Genomic DNA, 20,623 nt, shown 5'->3' with positions numbered 1-20,623 from the left:
ATATTACTTTTTTATTATAATTTACTAGTGTTTAATATCCTAAGCCAAGATTGACGGGAGCCTGGATGTTCTCCATCCTACACAGCTCTCGAACAATAAAGTGCCATGCATCTTTCTCCAGTCCAACACGACGACCGTATTCCCATAGTTTTTGACGCTTGTATTCATAAGTTTCATCATCAATGCCTCTGAGGATCTCATCCAGTCTATGCACTTGATCACGGCGGACACGGACAATGAACGAATCCCAATCTACATCATATTCAAAAGGCTCAATGATGCCATCTGCAATGACCACAGGAACAACACCAAACGCCATAAACTCCCAGATACGAGTGGTATCCAATGTCCAACCCATAGGGCTAAGGCCGTATTTCGCACGAGCCAGTTTTTGGACATATTCCTGATCTGCAATCACTTGACCAATTTCATATCCAGGGTAATGCGAGAAATACTGGAACATCAGAGATCGAATGCCGTTGGAGTATTCATCTTCAGGCTTGACATCAGGGCAGCAACCTTGAAACAGGACAAAGATATCTCTTTTGCCAGACTTGGGGCGTCCATCACTGTTCAAGAAAGTAAGCGGATCGACTCGTAAATGGTGGATCATTCGTGTAGAGGACGGAATGACGATATCTCTTCCATAGCGATGGCGGTGCATCCACTTTTCTCTCTTGTCGCCAACCGTTTTCAAGAAAACAGCTGGCTGGAAACGAGCATTGTTCTGGTAATAAGTGAATGTTTGGTCCATAGGGTGAATCATGATGTGATTCCTGCCGTTTGTCTGATTCCAGTAAGGGAAGTCGTTAATCACCATGTCCATCATGGGATCGACGTAGTTGGTATCCACATTGCAACGTTCGTCCCATTTCCATTCATTTTCAGCCCAGCAATTGTATAGATAACAGGCTCCAAAGAAAGGGATAAAGAAAAACGTCGCTTCTTCAGGGTTTTCAGTAACGTAGTATCTGTATATAGGACTTGAGGGATCAGTGAGTTGATTATGTAAGATGATTTCCGAATTGTAGTTGGACTCATGGCATCTATCTTCTTGTACTTTCTTTGACACTTGGAATGTTGCCGGGGCTTTATATACATAGATTTTGGGTTGACAAACAGCTTGTTCTAACGGTGTTGGCCAATATGAAGGTGTGTCTCTTACTGGAAGTGGTGGTGCAGGTGCTGCTGCTTTACCGTTTAATCTGTATAAAACGCAGGTGATTAAGAATGCAGCAGTGGCTCCTACCAGCAGGATGTATCTCCTGTTGAACCGCAGAACACTAGCCATTGTGTTGTTGTGTGTTGGAGTGGAGGGAAAAATGCAATAGAGGACCAAAATAATGAAAAGATTTTATTTGAAACGGAACCCTAACTCAACTGATACCAAACATGAAAAAGAGGTTGCACCAAGGCACAAAAGGGCCTTAGAACTTTCATGTAACACCCCCTTGAGGTGTGCTGTTCCTATCGTTTACACGATTCACTACAATTGGTGATAACAGTTTGTACTCTGGTATACATTGACCTTGTTCAACATACAATAATATTGAATATGGTCTGATGTATACATCGCTTAGCACTTCTTAATGTTGAGCTTGCAAGTATGATCAATAATCCACTTTGGTTGAATAACTTGGAATCTTGAAAACAGATGAGATGGGATAGGTTTGTAAGCCCCCAGTTGTCGTCGAGTTCCTAGGCCAAGGTCTTCAATACCGTGTTTTCCTTGGTGCAACAAATACTAGCGTCTGTCCATGGCGTCCAGCTTTGATTAATGATGGCTGCTTTAACCCAAAGATCCCGTTTTTTTTTTTTACACATTGTAGACAGCACCGAGCTTAATCGGCTTTAGACTGAACCTGATTGAGAATTACTATCCAATGCTCCACGGGCGAGTGACATTGAAGCATTACCATTGAAAGATGCTCTCTCTTTGGTGTATATGAATAGACAATGATTCTTGAAAATCAAGAGGAAAGAGATGTCGTCTGATGCATTTTGCTTTATCACCACGGTTCATTTCTGTCACTCGCATATATCGATCGTAATGACAGGTAAAAAACACTTTTGCTCTAATTAAGTTAATAGCTACCTTAATGTAATATAATGAGAGCCATTACAAAGCAGCATAATGTTAATCTATTGAGAATCCTTTGTTTCCGCAGAAAACCATTCTCAACTTCCACATCATACTGTTGTGCATGTTGGGTCAACACATTTCTCGCGTTATTAAAGAGGCTGATAAATGCTCGTTTGACTACGATACTGCTCCTACTTTGCTGACAGGTCCCAATTTGCTGTTGTCTTCAATTTCTGTCTGTTTTCTCCTCAGTGAAGACGTCGCTATACGTTCTAAAGTCATAGTATTTCAGCCTTCTACTGATTACGTCTTCTACGTTACAACTTCTCAATATCTCCAGTCTTGAAGGACATTCTTTGTGAAAGGCCATTGCGACACAACAACAGGACAATATTGCCTCACTAATCAAACCGTTCTCAATAATTTCGTTCACAAAAGATATATAAAGACATCCTCGCATCCACTTCTTTCCTTAGTTTGGATTTTTCCTTTCTATTTCCCCTTATCTTTTATCCATCTTTGAATCATGCTTTAAATCATGCTTTGATTCGAGCTTTGCGAGTGGCATGTTCCTATGACAAACTTTTGCGAGAAAAACGGCGGTGTAATTGGAGTTTAGATTGGGTGGGTTTAATGCTAAGAAATAGATGATGGTTAACATAAGCCAACTTTGAATAATGAGCTTGATATAGAACCTGTTAATTACTAGTGATTACGCGTAGTACTGTAGATCGATGGATCGGATATTGCAAAATGTTGCACTTAAAACCGCTTGATGATAACTTGCTTTGTTGCGGTTTGGCAAAGGGTCAAGGGTTCGCTGCGCATTTGATGAAAAAGAATTGCTTTTCCAAGCTATCTTCGTTTATTTACAATTTCTCTGCAAGAAGGAGATTGTGAAATCAAATAAATCTATAGCCCTATGCATTTATGAATGAGGAAAAGAAATGCTACTACTCCTTAAAGCATACAATGTTGCATTATAGTTTTCAACAATTAGAAAGATTGTCTGGTGGTGGGTTGTCCAGAACAATACTGTTATAGCAGCAATGCAAACACTGTGTTGAAGTAGTATTTATTGTATAATTTTCCTTGCATAAATATGTTCAAAAGGCATTCCTCACGTCGAGCTATTATGCAATGGGTGCTAGATTAAACGCTTGCACTTTAACATACTGTTAAATAAAGAAGGCTTTAAATTGTATCTATTTTGCTACTTTTTTTTTACTTCAAATATAAGCTCATTATAGATGACAGCTCAATAGGAGATCAACTAGCTAGAATCCTTCGGTCCCTGAACCTCTGAGCCAATCAGATTGCTTGAAAACTCCGCTGACCTAAAAAAAATTTGCGAGGGTTTCCCCCTGTTTTGATGTGAAGCAAAATTTTAAGCGCCGCTATAGTAGCAATATAGCCGCTGCTATCATCAAACTTCCCCCAGATGCTAGAGCATGCCTTACTTACACCACCTAGCTTTAAATTCTGGCATTGAGATCCTCAATCATCACTAAAGTAAGTAGTGATAACCAAGTGAAGGCAGCCTATCTACCTCCTAGCCTCGGATAGAGTCTTGTTGAGCTTCAGGGATAGGCACATCCACACAACGTAAAAAAAAAGGTATGCTTCAGAAAAGAAACAGAATAATAATAGAAGAAAGAAGAAAAGAACATACTACTATAGGAGTATAGTAGTACGTAGGCAAAAAAGGGATATTCACACAAAATGAGTCAAAGAAAAGTATAACAAACACAACATCAGAGACGTTCAGAACAGCTCGTTGTTGTTGCAACAAAAATGCATACATGATGAACAACATGCATGAAAATAGTCGGATGTAAAGCAACACAACCAACAAAAGAAGAAAAACGCAACAAAGCAAACATCATGAATGCATTATCATGAGAAAGGAAGCAATAATACAAGCGTTCAGAGAAGTTTTATATCATTGCCACCAGAAGAAAGAAGATACTTACCACTTACCATCACCGTAGATAGACCATAGGATACGCAATCACCGGATATAGGCCAGAGAACGGGCATGCACCAAACACAGTAAACCAGGAAAAACCATATTAGCAGCAGTAGTAGCAACACCAGCACCACAGACAAACCAAAGTACGAACGACACCAGAGACCAGACAAAGGCCAAAGAAGCAAACGCCAGACATGATAAACCAAAGACGCAGGCAGCAGAGATAGCAGAAAAGAAATGGCAGCAGCACCCACGTCAAACAGGCAAAAGAGTTATCAAAACCTAATAAACAAATTCAATTACTGTTATTTCTACGCCTTCAAGTGCTCGTTATCGAATGGCACCTAATATATTCCACTTTAAGAGAGCATTGTCAAGTTCTTCTAACAGTACAAGGCAGAGTTATCGGAAGCTAGAGTGTTATTATCAATCAAACGGTGTCCAAAACCACCATGGTTTGATACTAAAACGCGTTTTGCAAAAGGGGTAAAAAACGAGGGCATGGAAAAATGAGAGAGCACCCTATTCGACGTCACGACCAGTAGGTTTAGTCTCAGTATTGTGCCATAGCAGCCGTAATTGCGGTAATTTAATTTGAAATTGTGCAGTGATATTTTCATGTTGTTCAAACTTGACTTGATCTCACATCCTTTAAACGTTTTTGCTAAGTTTGACTATGAAAACTGTCGTTGTCACACCTAACTTTCTGATACGTTTCTAAAGGACTAAAGAAGCCGCATCAAATGGTACTGATCACTTTCAGCTTTCAGACCAAAAATAATGAACAATTTCCAAAAATAAGATAACAGATTTTATGTGAATATGTCAAAATTTAGCATATGTGTTGTGCATGAAGGGCTACAACTGTCTATGATGATTAAGGTATTCTTGATGGGTAGATATGTCTGTGTTGTGCAATAATATGGACAAGCTATGATAATTGAAGTGCATCTCAGCTGTGGAATTTGAGGCTTGATAGACTAAAATTCACGGAAAAAAAAGAATAAAAAAAACAGTAAAGTCAACTTGATAAAGGTATGTTTTATTATCAAACTGACATGTGTAAAGTAAACTGAAGTATCTCTACTGGCCAGGTAGATGATCCTTCTTATATACTATAACAATGGATAAAAGTTCTATTAATTAGATTGACAAATAAGTCAACTCAGATTAACTAATGTCTAATCATGCTTGTGGAATTTGAGGCTTGATAGACTAAAATTCACGGAAAAAAAAAAGAATAAAAAAAACAGTAATGTCAACTTGATAAAGGTATATTTTATTATCAAACTGACAGGTGTAAAGTAAACTGAAGTCTCTCTACTGGCCAGGTAGATGATCCTTCTTATATACTATAACAATGGATAAAAGTTCTATTAATTAGATTGACAAATAAGTCAACTCAGATCAACTAATGTCTAATCATGCTAAAAGACAACTCCAGCAAGCTAATCATGATTTAGCTCTTCTGTCTGGATGAATAATTAGACTCTCATCCCAAGTACCCTGATCTATCCTTTCTATAAGGATAATTAATATCGATCTAGTAGCATGTATCCGATAGGTACAGTCTTCTTAGTCTATATTAATAGTACATATCTGAGTGTATATCGCTGAGCATACATCTTTAGCATGTATCTGGATATATGGCATGTCTATAGCATATCGTATGCATGTCTATAGCATGTCTCATATATAGTACAAGTCTGTAGTACATAAGGTATCTGTAGCTAGTATCACGGATACAAGCATGTGTCTTATAGCGTGGATCATAAAGTGCACATCTGAAGCAACAAGCTCATATTGCATTAATCTTGGTGCCTATCCAGATATGGTAAACATCCGTAGTCAATGTCGGAATACAAGTATAAGTCTATAGCGCCATCCATGTCCGTGGTGCCATCTATATGATTAATTTCATATTCTTTTATATAAATAATTTTTTTCTGATAAATCATCGAACATTTTTTATAAGCTGCAAATAATAATCCTTTTATTCTTTGTGCTTAACAGGCACCACTCATGTTCCTTCGTGCTGCTTGAATAAAGACCTTTCACTTCTACTACGCATCTCTGCTCATTCTCAGATCCTCTTATATAATATACAACGCCTAATACATTTGCTTCTCAGAGATGATCTATATCCTAAACATCTGCAAGTTTCATATAAGTTGGAAGGGGTGTTTACTATCAAGAAACGCGTAATTTTAAGGCCGATAGATTTCGGAATCCCATGGATCATCATTCAGAACAATAGAAATTGAATCTCCGTTGAGCTTCCGCACGTGTACACCACACAAGTGTGCATTTGAACAAGCATTTTAAAAATCGGAGCGTACGAAATGGGCCATATTAACTTGCTGGTTTCAAGTTATCAATAGATACTTGACATAATGGAAAATCTTGCCTCTAAGGTTAGACAGTTGTAGCTTGCTTTGTTCGATTATAATAAGATTTGCAATCTAGGGTATGCGTATTCCCCCGCTTAAAAATAGCATCTGCAATGTCGATTATGTCATAAAGCAGGCGTTTTCAATATAAACTACGAGTTAAAGGCGAATAGATTAGGTGTTGGGAAACGCTGTAGTGAAAACCGCTTGGTAATAGTTTGCTTCGCTGTGGTTTGGCAAAGGTTTGAGGCTGTGTTGTGTATTTCAGCAAAAGGGTTGGATTGCTTTTTCACGCCGTCCCATGTTGATGCTAAAGACTTTATATTAGAAAGATTATATGCCATTTTGAGGGGTTGCTAAACATACGAATGGATTAATAGTCGCTACATTAGTTGTCGAATAATTAAGCGAGGAAACTGTAACGAAGTCAATATTATAAACAATGGCTTGGTTGAACGCTATGCCTCCATCAGCTGTCAACTCAATCTGGCGTCTTTAATTAAATATTGCTCCTCTTTATTTGCTTTACAAAATGGACCTCGTTTGGACACCTACGTGGCTTCCTTGCAAAAATCGTTATCCAATTACTCCCAAACTGGAGTTTTCAGTGCGTAATTATTCACATCATTACATATGTTGTTTTAATTCATATGATTGGAACGTTAATATGTTATGTATGAATAGTCTTCATTTCTGGCAGGTATTGAAAGATAATGAAAATATCTGTCATTACTACTCATACTTTTATAACAACACATCCATCATTTAATCCTAATACTACCTGCCCTATAATATTTACATAAATTATATAATACGTATTGTTCAAGGTTAAGGGCCTACAAATAATAATGCCAGCCTCGCCCATTCTAGTACATTTGTATTCCTTACTAGAAGAATATTATACTTCATTACTACATAGTGGGAAAAACACGTTTTTATCTTAACAACTCCATGGAAATGTCTTTGTGGTGCTCAAGTCTATAAAATAAATAATGCATCTAGAGGATGCATCTATATACTTTCCATCATGCTAGGGTTTGCAGTATGATGATGAACTATAATACAAATAGGGTTATTATCTATCCAACAAATGATTCTTAAATCATGATTTAGCATGATTATTTACCCAAGGGCCTGAGATAGCTAAAACCTTTAGTATGAGACCTTGTACGGGCGTTTGATATAACAGTGGCCATGCTGTTTGAGTGATCATTTCTGTACAAAGAAGTAACATGTATCCTACCCAGTGGCTCGATCAATTTACTGCTAGTATCTATGTCATACGGCCCACAATGACCCAAAAATTTTATATCGTCTCTAAAGAATGCGTATACAATGTACAATGATTTCAATATCAATCAACTTTTAAAGGACAATGACATTATAGGCTCAATTGGTAGTAAATGAGCGCAAATGAATGAACTTATCAAAGGCAGATTCTTTAACTGGCATAAATCAGTGTCTCATACCGACAATATTCACATCCAGCATCTTTTTGATGTATCTAAAGTAATCTGCGATGTAACATATGTAATTCAATCAATAAGGTTTCTATATGTAGCCTGCAGTCTCTGTGCAGCATTTAACATGTCAGAAAGGCTTAAACGCCTACAAATACAAAATCACATATAGAAATGATAGGTAGACAGTGCGAGACACAACTTTTATATATACTACGTGTAAATTCGCGTATCAAAATCGTGTATTTAAACTATAGAATTCTGCAACATGAGGTTTTTACTTTGCACAGCCATTATATCTGGAGCCTCTTTTGCAAAAAAAAAAAAAAAAAAAAAAAAGGCTATATGCGTTCGAATAATAAGGGTTGATTGCAGTTCATCTGATCTTATGAAAGAGATGTGTTTTCAAGGATCTGCAGTAATTGTATTTTTAGTGAAAGACGAATAAATGGCGTGGATACTCTCAAATTGTGATTTCTGTGCCATGTTTACAATTCGCATCAGTTTTTTCATCATGAAATACAAGTAAATCCTCGATGATTAAGAGACGTAACATTTGATCTCTACCTGTCTTCCTATAGCTGGACTACATCCATTACAGCTTGAACTGTCATTCCCTACATTTGGGATTTCCTTGAGCGAATCAAAACCAAGCAGGTATGAAAAGGGTAATTCTGCATTTTGCTTGAATCAAGCATGTGAATTTTTTGACAGATCCCTTTTTTCTCACACTCAGTAAGAGCATGTTAGCCATAATTCAGTTTGAGTTGCAATTGACACTTGTTTTCTCAAAAAAAAAAAAAAAGAAGTGAGTATTAGACATCATCCATGATCCCAGTCAACAATAGCAATCAATTTTCGACATTGATATTCTATAATTATGCGGCGGCACTGTGTACAGATTAATAAGCTCAGGAGAAACTCGCTGATTAATGTAATTATCATTTGCTTACACATTTCTTTTCCCAGTCCCAATCACATCCCGGGAAGCGAATCCTAAATATCTTAAACTTGATCAAAAGAGAGAGAAAGAAACGCTGACACATTTATATTTTCTTCTTCTTCTTTCTCTGTACAAAAAAAAAAAAAAAACTAAATTACTATGGTTGAAGCACAATCTGCAACTTATAAATATGAATTCGATTCTGTCAAGAGTGCGCTCGAAGATTTTGGTAAGTAGATGGGGGGGGGGGGCGGTTGCATGTGCTGCCAAAGTATGTATGACTCACATCATCATCATCATCATCATCATCAGCTGCCAACAAGTTTGTCATTGTCATGGATAACGAGGATCGTGAAAATGAGGGTGACTTGATCATTGCTGCCGAGAAGGTAACAACTGAACAAATGGCATTCCTGATTCGTTATTCAAGGTAAGGGATTGGGGGAAAAAAAAAAAAGACGAGCAAGCATGTATTGATGATGTGTATACGCATTAGTGGTTATATCTGTACTCCTACTACCGGTGAGCGCTTGGACGAACTGAAGCTACCTTTGATGGTGGAGAGAAACACTGAATTGATGAGAACCGCATATACCGTATCCTGTGATTACGCTCATGGCACAACCACGGGCATTTCAGCTCACGACAGAGCATTGACATCTCGCAAATTAGCCGATCCTACAAGTAAGCCTGAAGATTTCATGCGTCCTGGTCATATCCTTCCTTTACGCTCTGTTCCTGGTGGCACCTTTGAACGTTTTGGTCATACGGAGGCTGCTGTTGATCTTTGTCAGTTAGCAGGTGTTGCACCTGTTGCCTGTATTGGCGAACTGATCAAGGAAGACGACCCCAAGGGAGACATGGCAAGAAGAGACGATTGCTTTGCTTTTGCAAAGAAGCACAACATCAAGATGATCACTATCAAGGACATTATTGCTTACAAGAGACTGAACCAAACTATTGCATAGACATGACATTATAGACGTGGAGATGGACAGAGAAAGAGAGAAAAAGGATATAGAAGTCGACACACGGGAGGTGCAACATGAATGTACATAATCGCTTTTAGGGAAAGAATAAACATCTATATTTTTATTACTTTTTATACGCTGCTTTGATATGTGGTAAATGCTATAAATTCGTCCAGCAGGCCTCCATCTTGGCGAGGCTCCTTGATAAAGACTGCTGGTCTTTGAAATGGGGATGCAACATGGATGTCCTGTCCAGTGGGTGTAAACGATTGGTTTGACCATACATGGCGCCATGTAACACCTTCCTCTTTGGGGAGATATACCTTGACATGGGATACTGAAGGAGCAAGCATGGGTGCTACCAAGAGACTATCACCTAGCAAATATTGACTGTAGGTAATTTGACGTACAACGGGGTCATGCGGGTAGTAAAAGACGAGGTGCCGCATCAATGGCCAGCCTTTGGTATGCGCTTCTTGGATCAACTGTTTTCTGTAGGGCGACAAGGAGGCATACAATTTGGCACAGAATGCAAAATAAGCCAGGGACTCTATACAACGAAGGCTGTTGTTATTGTCATGGAATACGTTCTTGTGTACTACTATACGCGTACCTTCATCGTCGTAAAACTGTGCATTGAGCTCTGGGATAATGCCTTCGTGCGTCCTAAAAACAGCTGTGAATGCAGACAGCTCCATCCAGCGGAACAGAAGCTCCTTGGATCGAACCAGTTTCAGCAGTGGAGCAGCAGAGATGGTAGTATAGCCTCCAATGTCACTGTGTGTGATAGAGAAACCCGAGAACCCACCAGATAGCATACCAGTAACAGCACTTTTGATGCCATCATGCTCATCCCAAGCAACATTTTGATCGCCTGCCCACATCAGGTTGACATAGCCAGGTGTGCAAGTGTAACCAGCGCGATAAAAGCACACCGCTTCATTCTCCAAGCCGATATCACGAACTAATTCACTGTGCAGTTTTGCCCATTCTTGTGGGTACCGATTATGATACACTTCAGAGGAGATGCCAGAGTAAAGAGACACCTTGTCCGAGTGATAGGGAAGATACTCACCAAAATCTGTCATCATACCAGACACACCAGCATCGTAAATGTGCTGCTTTATAATCGACTTGAACCAGACAACAGCGTCCGGATTCGTAAGATCAAGAATGCCTGCCTCAAAATCAGTGCCACTGCTGATGATCAATGTCTGATGCTCTGTCTTGCTGGAAGGGTTTCTTACAAGATAGCCACGCGCTTCAGCCTCCAAAAAGTAGTTGTTGCGGTAAGATTGCTTTTTTTCTACATTGGCAAGAAAGGTATTGACATAAGATAGCACGCGAATATTCTGAGATTTCAACTCATCATTAACAAATGTAGCCCAGTCTGGATACAATGTATCATCGCTTTCCCAGTTCCACCACAGACGCTTAAACTCGACACCATTGGGCGTCTTTTGCAATCGCTTTCCACACCAATCTTGAAGCCAGACAGCTGCAATGGGCGTCTTGTAATGCTGTAGCTGCTTGATGACCTTGCGCACCTTTTCAGTTCCACCCTGTATACCTACAACAGCTCCACCAGAGATCCAATCTGGAAGGCAATGCATACGACCCGAATATAAAGTGTACTCAGAGACCAGATCAAGTAAGTTATCGCCTTGAAACAAACGGCCTTCCAGCAAAGTGGCATTGAGGCGAACACTAACTCGATCATGTTGTCGAAGATCAAAACTAGAATACTCTGAGTTCTTTATAACAAGGCTTCGATTGTCTGTGGACAGAAATTGAGGCACGGAGCAGTAGGTTGTAAAGCTATCACCGCCTGCAAAATCACCAAATACACCAGAAGGATCATTGAGGATAGATGTTACCTGAATAAAAGTATTAGTCTGGTTGCAATGGCGAGTCTTTCAAAGCAGCACTTACTGGTTCCTGGCCACGACCAATACCTTGTTCTCGAACAAAGATGGGCACCTTTTGTCCCTTCAAAGTAGAGTAAGAGAATTGCTCCCCAAAGCCATAGAAATCCTCATTTGCGTTGCTTTCAAAGCTAAAGATAATACGATGGTGGTCCTTGTTGTCCTGAGCAACATCTAGTTGTAAACTAAAGTCCAATTGTTTTGGAGGCAATTCGCGAAAATGAAGCGAATAGCCAATGGACCGATCATCAGCAAACTTGAGAATACCGTTGAGGTGCAAGCCAGTATCATTTGATTCAATCGTGTCGACTGTTTGAGCAACGGTTGTATTGGAAGGGCCATCTACTATTTCTGTAATCTTGAACACACCACCATCGCCAGCGATAATTTGATCTTGGCCGTAGGAAGACTGAATAAAAGGTAGATCTGGTAAAGCTGCGTACAGGTTGTTACGACTAGATATGGCATGGCATGCCATTGATACTTACACTGCAGTAGAATCTTGTTGTCTCTGCCATGAACAGCAATGTAGGATGTTTGCTTTACATGATGAACAGCCAGATAATACGTGGCTCCAATGCGAAATTCGCCCTTGATGGGATCTGCTATAGATAATGGAAGATATGTCATGCCAATGTTTATGTTTTGAATATAAAAAAGTATCTGGATAATGGGATTTATTAGAAAATTACGAGTACTGTATAGTCTATCATCATGTGTTGGTAGCACGCCATACTATAATACATGTCCATGTAGCACGCCATAGAAATGGGATATCGTATCATTTGACATGCATTATTTGAAAAAGAGGCTATGCTCCTTTGCCTCGGCATACTGCTTTCTTGCAAGCGATTGTTTTGCAACTTCGACATCAGTTTTGATGTCTCGAATCAAAGCATCTATTTGTAGATTACATTTGAGTAACCCAGCATCAGCGTGATTCCTCAAATGAAGCTTACCTAATGAAGGATAATTCTGCTCAGGACGAATGAATCCCAACACCAATACACGGATAGATGTATTGTAAAAGTCCTCTGGGAATTCATGGATAATGTGCACCTCCTACAACAGCACCATGTTCAATACAACTCGATCAGCATTAGTATACCACACCACATACAGACAACTTACTGCTGAGCGCCTTTCGTTTTTAAAGTAAGGATTCCAACCTAAACTCATCACCATAGGATACACCTCACTGCCCAATTCTCCTATTTGCGTCCAGCCGTAATAAACACCTGTCTCGAGCCCAGAGACAAGCGCATCGATAGCTTCATCAGATAGATTGGCTAAAATACAAGCATGTCATCAGTAAGTTTGAAGAGGCACTGTGCTTTTTGTATTTATATTATACCTGTGGGAATGCCCAACTGTTTTGAACCTCTGCCATAGCCCTTCACAACAGTGCCCTGCAAAGCAAAAGGGAATGGCTTGGCTGGTGTTTCGGGGCCCACAAGAAGGGGACGATCAGGATTGATATCAAGAAGGGACATGGTACGCTATTGTTGTGGAAAAAAAGCGAGAGTCGAAACAGACATTTCAAATGTGCGACATTTTTTTTTTTTTTTTTTTTTTTTTTTTTTTTTTTTGCTGTGCTATAGATTTTTGACGTTCAGTAACTCAGTCATGAGTAAAGCCGATTTGTCTTGGAATCTTATAGCAAAAGAGCTGGATCTAGTATTGTTCGCTTGATACAGTCGACACTGTATGGAAACACAAAATGGCAATGGAAGATCCTGGCATTTCCCTTGTAAAACACCTAGTATTTGTTCTCCCATCTCATGGAATAACCCAGTGCTACTTTTATTGCTTAATCATGTTGGATAATCTCGTCAGTGTGGCATGATAATTCTGCTGATGTGCGTCCTTTTCACGATGCAGTCTGTTCTTGACCTTGTAATATCTGTCTCGATGGTATTCGCAAATGTCGTCGTCATCCTCTATATCCTGTAGATGAACAGCAGTTGGCAGTTGTCTGCAGATGGAATCTACAGGCACAAACGGCGCATCCCAAATGATCTTGCGTGTGTGTACGTACTGCTCAGCATCTGCCTTCCATTGCTGTACTTGATCTTTGAATTCCTTCGGGTTCAGTGACAAGTCCTGCAGTGCGCTTTCCAGTTGTTGCAATTGCTCCACATCCTTGTTCTGTATGTCTGTCTGAATGCCCTCATCCATGTACTCTTTTTCCATCAAATGAATGGCTTCAATATCTGTTCTTGATTGACTGTAATCTTGCTCTGCTTTGGTCAATTGCGCTTCCAATTGCTGCTCATGTCATGAGCAACCATGCTTCTCCAGACACTAACAACAACTTGCCTTGATCTTTTCATCAAACTCGAGTTGAATGCTCCTGCATTTCTCGTCTACTCTTTCCATGATCAGTTCAGTGTCATTATCGTCTACAATGGTGGGTGGGTATATGGTCTGTTGTGGGGGTATCTCGTTGTTGTGGATGGCCAATGCCTCTTCCGTCAGTGATATAGCAGGTTTCTTGCGAATGGGCTCAGAGGCTATTGATTTTTTGATATTGCGGCTCCTGGATCTATTGTAGACAGCTATGTGAAAAACATGTTAGTAAGTTCATACTGTCTCAATCGCGCGTATGCCAACATGTGCGTACTGTCCGAATGAATTTGACTCGGCAATGACCTCGATTTATAGGAAGAATAGGAGCTTATCAGGTCTCTATCGATGCTAGGATGGTTTAAACTGGATTCCTCTGTGTACTTGTAGTGTTTGTATTCTTCCTCTGATTCCATATTGTATATCATCAGGATGGAGAAAAAGAAGTTTAATGCTCGATTTATTGAGGAGAGAAATACACAAACAATCAAAGTTATCAACGTCACATGCAAGTCAATCAATTGTAGCTGTAATGGTGTCTTGCATTGTACCTTTGATTGTGTCTTGGCTGTGGTTGCTGCTGGTAATAGTAATCCACCGGTGAATACACGTACTGTTGAGGTGGCTGTTGTTGCTGTTGTGGTGGATAGTAGGGTATATCAGAATTGTATCTTGACATCATTTGCTGCTGTTGCTTGCTAGGCGGTATATTTTCCATGTAGTTACTATAGTAGCCGCCATCATAGAAGCTAGGCTGGCTATCAAACAATTCATCGTCCATGAGATCGTTTTCCTCATAATACATATTATACACAGAAGATGCTCTGGATACAGGGCGCATGCTGTGAAGATCTCTGCCGGCTGATCTGCTTTTTCGAAGTTTTTCACAAGGCACCATCATTTCATCTATGTACACAGGTGGTACAGCATTCATCTTGATCATCATTTGCTGCTGCTGTTGCTCTTCGTGCCATCTGGCTGACTCAATGGATCGAGCACGAGGTCGTCTGCCTTTACTGACAGTGTGGTTTGAAACAAGTGTAGTTGCAGGACTTGTATGATCAAACATATGACCAGCACCACTGCTTTTATTGCTGGCGTTGCTAGCACGACGAGAAACAGGTTTTCGATTTGAGACGAGCATGTCTTCGTTTGTATAGTTGTTTCTACTGTTGCTGCTTCGTCTGCCACCATCATCCACAACTGGATGCTGCTGTTGGTAGTGGTAACTTGATCTTGATGAGCTACGTGTGTTGTTCTTCATTTGCTCGTCTGATTTGCTTCGGTTGCGGACGCGTCGTTGATGGTACATGGGAGCTTCATCGCCATCGACAGCGTGCTCATCTAATGGCACCTCTTGATCGTTTTCATAATAGTATGTTTGCTGATAATAATGACCATTCAGTCGTGTGACAGGCAGAGGCTCATCGACGGCATCTTCCTCTTGCTGCTGTAACTGCTGCTGTTGGCTCAATCCCATCTCAATCACTTGCTTTTGCATTTGGTGCAACTGCTGCTGCTTTAACTGCTTGTCATAGTATGTCAGTTTTGCCTTGTTATTCTCCTCTTCTCGATTCTTCAGTACGTTTGTCAGTTGATCTTTGGTTTCAATCAAGGTTTCCATCATCTGGTGGCGATGTGTCAAAAGCTCTTGCTCTTTGCGGTTCCATTCTTCACGATCCTTAATACGCTGCTTTTCAATAAGCTCTACCTGCTTTTTAAGTTCTCTTAACAGAAACTCTTGGTCATCCTTTTGCTGCTGCTGCTGCTGCTGCTGTTGTTGTTGTTGTTGTTGTTGTTGATCTGCTAGCAATGTTTGAGCTGGTTGAGGAGGTGGCGGCATGTGCTGTTGTCGCTGCGGTTCGTAAATGGTTGCAGCAATGGGGGTCAATGTTTGCTTGTTATGAGCTTGTAAGGGTGTGACAGTAATAGCAGATGATCCTGATGGTGGACCTGTATTTGTTCTTTTCCGAGTATAATACTGTGGACTCATGGTTCGAGAAGAAGCGTCCGATATGATACCACTGGCAATGATATCTTGCTGTATCTGTTGCTGCATTTGAGGCTGTTGTTGTTGCTGGGGTGACAGTTGTGCTAAAGCTGGTGGCTGCTGCTGCGGCGACGGCAAGGGAACGTGCAATGGATTGGCAATGGGTTTGTAGGAAGGCTGCTTCTTCAGCATGAGCAAGTCAGGTAACTCTGCTACATGACTCTCTTCTGTTGTATCAGAAAGAGACTCCAGTGCGGATTCATACACTCGGCTGGAATCATCGCTCATGATAGTAGACAGTGAGGATGTGGTAATGGCATTCTGCTGGTGCTGCTGCTGCGATGGTTGTGTCAAATGACAAGCAACAGGCTTGACAAGTTGAGGCAGCAATGGCTCTAAAGTAGCTTGCAAATTAAGCTCTCATTGCCAAGCTCAACTGTGCATTTACCACTTACCTTCTCGAGGGGTTGGCAACAAAATGGGCGAGATCTCCTGTTGATGTGCAAGTTGCCCGTCGAGTTCATCTTCCTCGACTTGGGTTTTGTCATGGTCAAATCTCCCTAGAATGGCACGAGTAGGCGTCAACAGCCTTCGAGGCTTTGGCATGACAATGACAGGAGGGGACGAGGATCTTGATGCGTCCATGTTGGTGGCAACAGGAATTGTGGCGATGGGAGATTTAGGCTGCCTCTTGACATTGGGCGATTCAAATTCCCTTGTGTCTTGTTGCACGATGGTGTTTGCTATGTTTTTGTCTGATTTCTTCTTTTTAAATAGTTTCATCATTTGGCAAGAGGAAAAGTAAGAGAGAGAGAGAGAGAGAGAGAGAGAGAGAGAGAGGGAAAAAAAAGAACGTATTGAATACATAATATTCACAGTGCACTTGCACTGCTTAAATAGGATTAGAGAATAAACAAACATCATGTCCAAAACAGGCATACGGTAGTAGCACAATTAACACACTCACAACAACAACATCCGTATTGACTTAACCAAGTTTCTAATGAATTTTTTGATTTGATTTTCTGGAATAATATAATAAAGGTAAAGAAAGAAGAAAAAATTAAACTACTGAGAACCCATTTCCTTGGCGAGTTCCTCGGCACGCTTTTGAACATCGTTGATATCACCTTGCATGTAGAAAGCAGATTCGGGCAAGTTATCGTGCTTACCACCCAAGATTTCTTGGAAAGAACGGATGGTGTCAGCGAGCTTGACGAGACGACCTTCGTAACCAGTGAAGACTTGAGCGACAGCGAAGGGTTGAGACAAGAAACGTTGGATCTTACGGGCACGTTCGACAACGAGCTTATCTTCTTCGGAAAGTTCATCCATACCCAAAATAGCAATGATATCTTGGAGAGACTTGTAGTTTTGGAGGATTTGTTGAACTTCAGTGGCAACCTTGTAGTGCTCATCACCGACAATACGGGGATCGAGGATACGAGACTTGGAATCAAGAGGATCGACAGCGGGGTAGATACCCAATTCAGCAATGGAACGAGACAAGACAGTGGTGGCATCCAAGTGAGCAAAGGTGGTGGCAGGAGCAGGATCAGTCAAATCATCAGCAGGGACGTAGACAGCTTGGACGGAAGTAATGGAACCGTTCTTGGTGGTAGTAATACGCTCTTGCATACCACCCATATCAGTGGAAAGGGTGGGTTGATAACCGACAGCGGAAGGAATACGACCCAAAAGGGCAGATACCTCAGAACCAGCTTGGGTGAATCTGAAAATGTTATCAATGAAAAGCAAGACATCTTGACCCTCATCGTCACGGAAGTATTCAGCAATAGTCAAACCGGTCAAAGCAACACGGGCACGAGCTCCTGGGGGTTCGTTCATTTGACCAAAGACAAGAGCACACTTGGATTCGCCTTCCAATTGAATGACACCAGTTTCAATCATTTCATGGTACAAATCGTTACCCTCACGAGTACGTTCACCGACACCACAGAAGATGGAGTAACCACCGTGAGCCTTGGCAATGTTGTTGATCAATTCTTGAATCAAGACAGTCTTACCGACACCAGCACCACCGAAAAGACCAATCTTACCACCACGAGCGTAAGGAGCGAGCAAATCGACAACCTTGATACCAGTCTCGAGGATTTCGGGAGTGGGAGATTGGTCGACGAATTCAGGAGCTTCAGCGTGAATAGGACGATGGGTCTTGGCGTCAATGGGACCACGCTCATCAATGGGTTCACCAATAACGTTGATGATACGACCGAGGACTTCCTTACCAACAGGAATGGTAATGGGAGCACCAGTGTCAACAACCTTTTGACCACGGACAAGACCTAATGTATGAGGTCAATCATCGGCTGCTACTCTCTTCCCCACTGCAAATTCACACAGAGATAAAACTTACCTTCAGTACCATCCATAGCAATAGTACGGACAGTGTTCTCACCCAAATGTTGAGAGACTTCGAGGACAAGACGGCCGCCAGAGTGGTCCTTGACTTCAAGGGCGTTCAAAATGGCAGGCAAGTTGTCTTGCTCGAATTGGACATCGACAACGGCACCAATGACGGAACTACACAATTGTCATGAATAAACGTTCATAATGACAACATGCTGCTGCTCTATATGCTTACCGAATTTGACCAGCAGAGGCAGCTTGAGTAGAGTAAGCTAATAAACAATAAAACAACATTCAATCTCTCTGTTTTAACATGGCGTTTCCAATGAGTTACCCTTGACAGCCATGGGCTTCATGGCAGACTTGAAAAGAGCAGCATTAGCCTTTTGGGTCTGGAGAGCGGAACGAGAGGCCGCAAAGATACGATTCATAGACATGGTAAATGAGGGTGTTCCTTTACTACAAAATGTATTAAAAAGAGAAACGATGCAAAAGGGTCTTGTTTTGCTGTAACAAAAATAAACTGAGTTCTAAAAACCAGGGTAAGGTGGTGTATGGCCAGTCATGTTTAATGTGCCCCTGGTGCAATTTCTGATCAAGGTTGTTGTTTGAACTCAAAAGGGTAGTCCAAATTTGGTGTCGTGGTGATCCATACTCTGTAGGTCTAGTTGGCGCCACTCAAAAAGAGCCTCATCACTACTAGCGGTTGGGTTGCTAAGCAACAATATACGATCATTTCAAAAAGATGGATTCAAATTACCAAGATCTCGAGAGCAATCTTAGATTGTTTAGACATTGCTAGTCTTACGGTAACTCCCACTAGTGTCATTGCGAGACAAAAAGCCTTCATTAGTATAGAAGCGCCTCGACACTTTTGAAAATCAAACTACACAGCGTTGCTGATTGCATTTCCCCCATCTCATTTGGCTATAGTAAGCTTTATCCAATATCCTACTAGTACAGACTTCTCAGCGTTCCGCTACGACGTTGGAGCCCTTCATAACTGTGGATCTGACTCTTCTACGATGTTCCACGTCTGTATTAATGAGAACAACCCAAGAATGGGTGGACAACGTGCTTGCATTGCCTGTTGCTTCTCAAAAGTATAAAAACGCAGCCCAAATTGGATGCATTTGAGCCGTGATTTCTCGAGCTAGAAGCCGTTTTAAGTTGCCAGAATAACACGAAACAATTGCTTTTGACTGGCAGGTACTTTCTGACACCTCTGCTCAACTTTTTTGGAATCGTCAAAAATCGACCAAAAAGCATGAGGGGGTACCTCATCATTTTCATTGAAAATCAAACAATCACATTTTTCACCTCGATAACGAAGACTTTTACTACGGTATATCTTGAATCAAAATGTTTCTATCGATCCAACGTAACCCTTGAAATCATCTTTGTGGAACTTTGATATGTAAAATTTCGACTTTTTGGCCAGAAACCTCTTTTCATATTTTTGTAAATTACTCAATAAGCTTATTCAAAACATCTATCTTACTTGGTACCATTGGATGCGCCTTGAAAAGCACACCAAGAAAGCTTAAAGAAGCATAGGGCGATCATCATATTTTTATTTAGTCGAATCTGCTAAAATAGTTCAATTGAGTCGAAAACCATCAAGATTTATCCAATCTTGAAAAATAAAAACGAATCTGCGTTTGAATTGATTTTGGCGCTGCTGGCTGGCCAAAATGCCTTTCGGACGAGGACAATGAAAGCTGGGATGCTGATTAAAAGGGTATCATGAATCTGAAAGGACTATCATCTAGCCTGAATACTCCATTTAGATTTTGTTGCACACTTCTATATATCACAACGCCAGTCAGCCTGATTTACTACCAAAACATATATAAACGCAAGACTCGTGGCAGTATTAACGGATTGATATTATTTCAGCTAAAGCAAATGCTTTCATAGAAAACAAACGGTTTACTCTTTTATAAAAAAAGCATTACTATGGCCCAATTCGTCATCGTACAAGAGGCAGGTATTATTAGACACCACTCAGTCTTTGTTGGATTTACAGCGTCTTTCTGCTGTAGTCTTTTTTATAAGCTGATCACAAAAGTAGCAAATTTTTTCAGAAACGTATTTGTCGATTGTTTAAATGTTCAAGATTTTCATGTGGAACTACAAAAGTTGTGTGTAGAACGGTGCGAAACTGAAAGCA

The 20,623-nt window shown here is 40.6% G+C and overlaps 7 protein-coding genes across 7 annotated transcripts; 1 reads left to right on the top strand and 6 right to left on the bottom strand.

The window, feature by feature from the left end:
- Nucleotides 1-31: 31 nt before the first annotated feature.
- Nucleotides 32-1,291, bottom strand: ATC70_000980 (uncharacterized protein; the record flags this gene model as incomplete). Its single annotated transcript, XM_064820386.1, has 1 exon — nt 32-1,291. The coding sequence occupies one exon, from the start codon at nt 1,289-1,291 to the stop codon at nt 32-34; it is 1,260 nt and encodes a 419-aa protein (XP_064684306.1).
- Nucleotides 1,292-9,007: 7,716 nt separating this feature from the next.
- ATC70_000979 (uncharacterized protein) lies at nt 9,008-9,816 on the top strand (the record flags this gene model as incomplete). Its single annotated transcript, XM_064820385.1, has 3 exons — nt 9,008-9,077; nt 9,161-9,278; nt 9,345-9,816. The coding sequence occupies 3 exons, from the start codon at nt 9,008-9,010 to the stop codon at nt 9,814-9,816; spliced, it is 660 nt and encodes a 219-aa protein (XP_064684305.1).
- Nucleotides 9,817-9,950: 134 nt separating this feature from the next.
- ATC70_000978 (uncharacterized protein) lies at nt 9,951-12,374 on the bottom strand (the record flags this gene model as incomplete). The annotated part of the gene is made up of 4 exons (XM_064820384.1): nt 9,951-10,369; nt 10,433-11,696; nt 11,752-12,179; nt 12,233-12,374. The coding sequence occupies 4 exons, from the start codon at nt 12,372-12,374 to the stop codon at nt 9,951-9,953; spliced, it is 2,253 nt and encodes a 750-aa protein (XP_064684304.1).
- A 165-nt stretch (nt 12,375-12,539) lies between these two features.
- On the bottom strand, nt 12,540-13,237 carry ATC70_000977 (uncharacterized protein; the record flags this gene model as incomplete). Its single annotated transcript, XM_064820383.1, has 4 exons — nt 12,540-12,643; nt 12,704-12,806; nt 12,876-13,033; nt 13,099-13,237. 4 exons carry the CDS (start codon nt 13,235-13,237, stop codon nt 12,540-12,542), a joined length of 504 nt encoding a protein of 167 aa, XP_064684303.1.
- Nucleotides 13,238-13,547: 310 nt separating this feature from the next.
- Nucleotides 13,548-14,506, bottom strand: SKO1_1 (Transcription factor; the record flags this gene model as incomplete). Its single annotated transcript, XM_064820382.1, has 3 exons — nt 13,548-14,012; nt 14,064-14,302; nt 14,368-14,506. 3 exons carry the CDS (start codon nt 14,504-14,506, stop codon nt 13,548-13,550), a joined length of 843 nt encoding a protein of 280 aa, XP_064684302.1.
- Nucleotides 14,507-14,607: 101 nt separating this feature from the next.
- On the bottom strand, nt 14,608-16,866 carry ATC70_000975 (uncharacterized protein; the record flags this gene model as incomplete). The annotated part of the gene is made up of 2 exons (XM_064820381.1): nt 14,608-16,475; nt 16,536-16,866. The coding sequence occupies 2 exons, from the start codon at nt 16,864-16,866 to the stop codon at nt 14,608-14,610; spliced, it is 2,199 nt and encodes a 732-aa protein (XP_064684301.1).
- A 282-nt stretch (nt 16,867-17,148) lies between these two features.
- ATC70_000974 (uncharacterized protein) lies at nt 17,149-18,887 on the bottom strand (the record flags this gene model as incomplete). The annotated part of the gene is made up of 4 exons (XM_064820380.1): nt 17,149-18,386; nt 18,458-18,624; nt 18,686-18,722; nt 18,785-18,887. The coding sequence occupies 4 exons, from the start codon at nt 18,885-18,887 to the stop codon at nt 17,149-17,151; spliced, it is 1,545 nt and encodes a 514-aa protein (XP_064684300.1).
- Nucleotides 18,888-20,623: the final 1,736 nt, after the last annotated feature.

This window comes from Mucor velutinosus (genome assembly GCF_035048745.1).
Source record: "Mucor velutinosus strain NIH1002 chromosome Unknown tig00000041, whole genome shotgun sequence".
In the NCBI taxonomy this organism is placed as follows: domain Eukaryota; kingdom Fungi; phylum Mucoromycota; class Mucoromycetes; order Mucorales; family Mucoraceae; genus Mucor; species Mucor velutinosus.
This window is presented reverse-complemented; position numbering and strand designations above follow the sequence as displayed.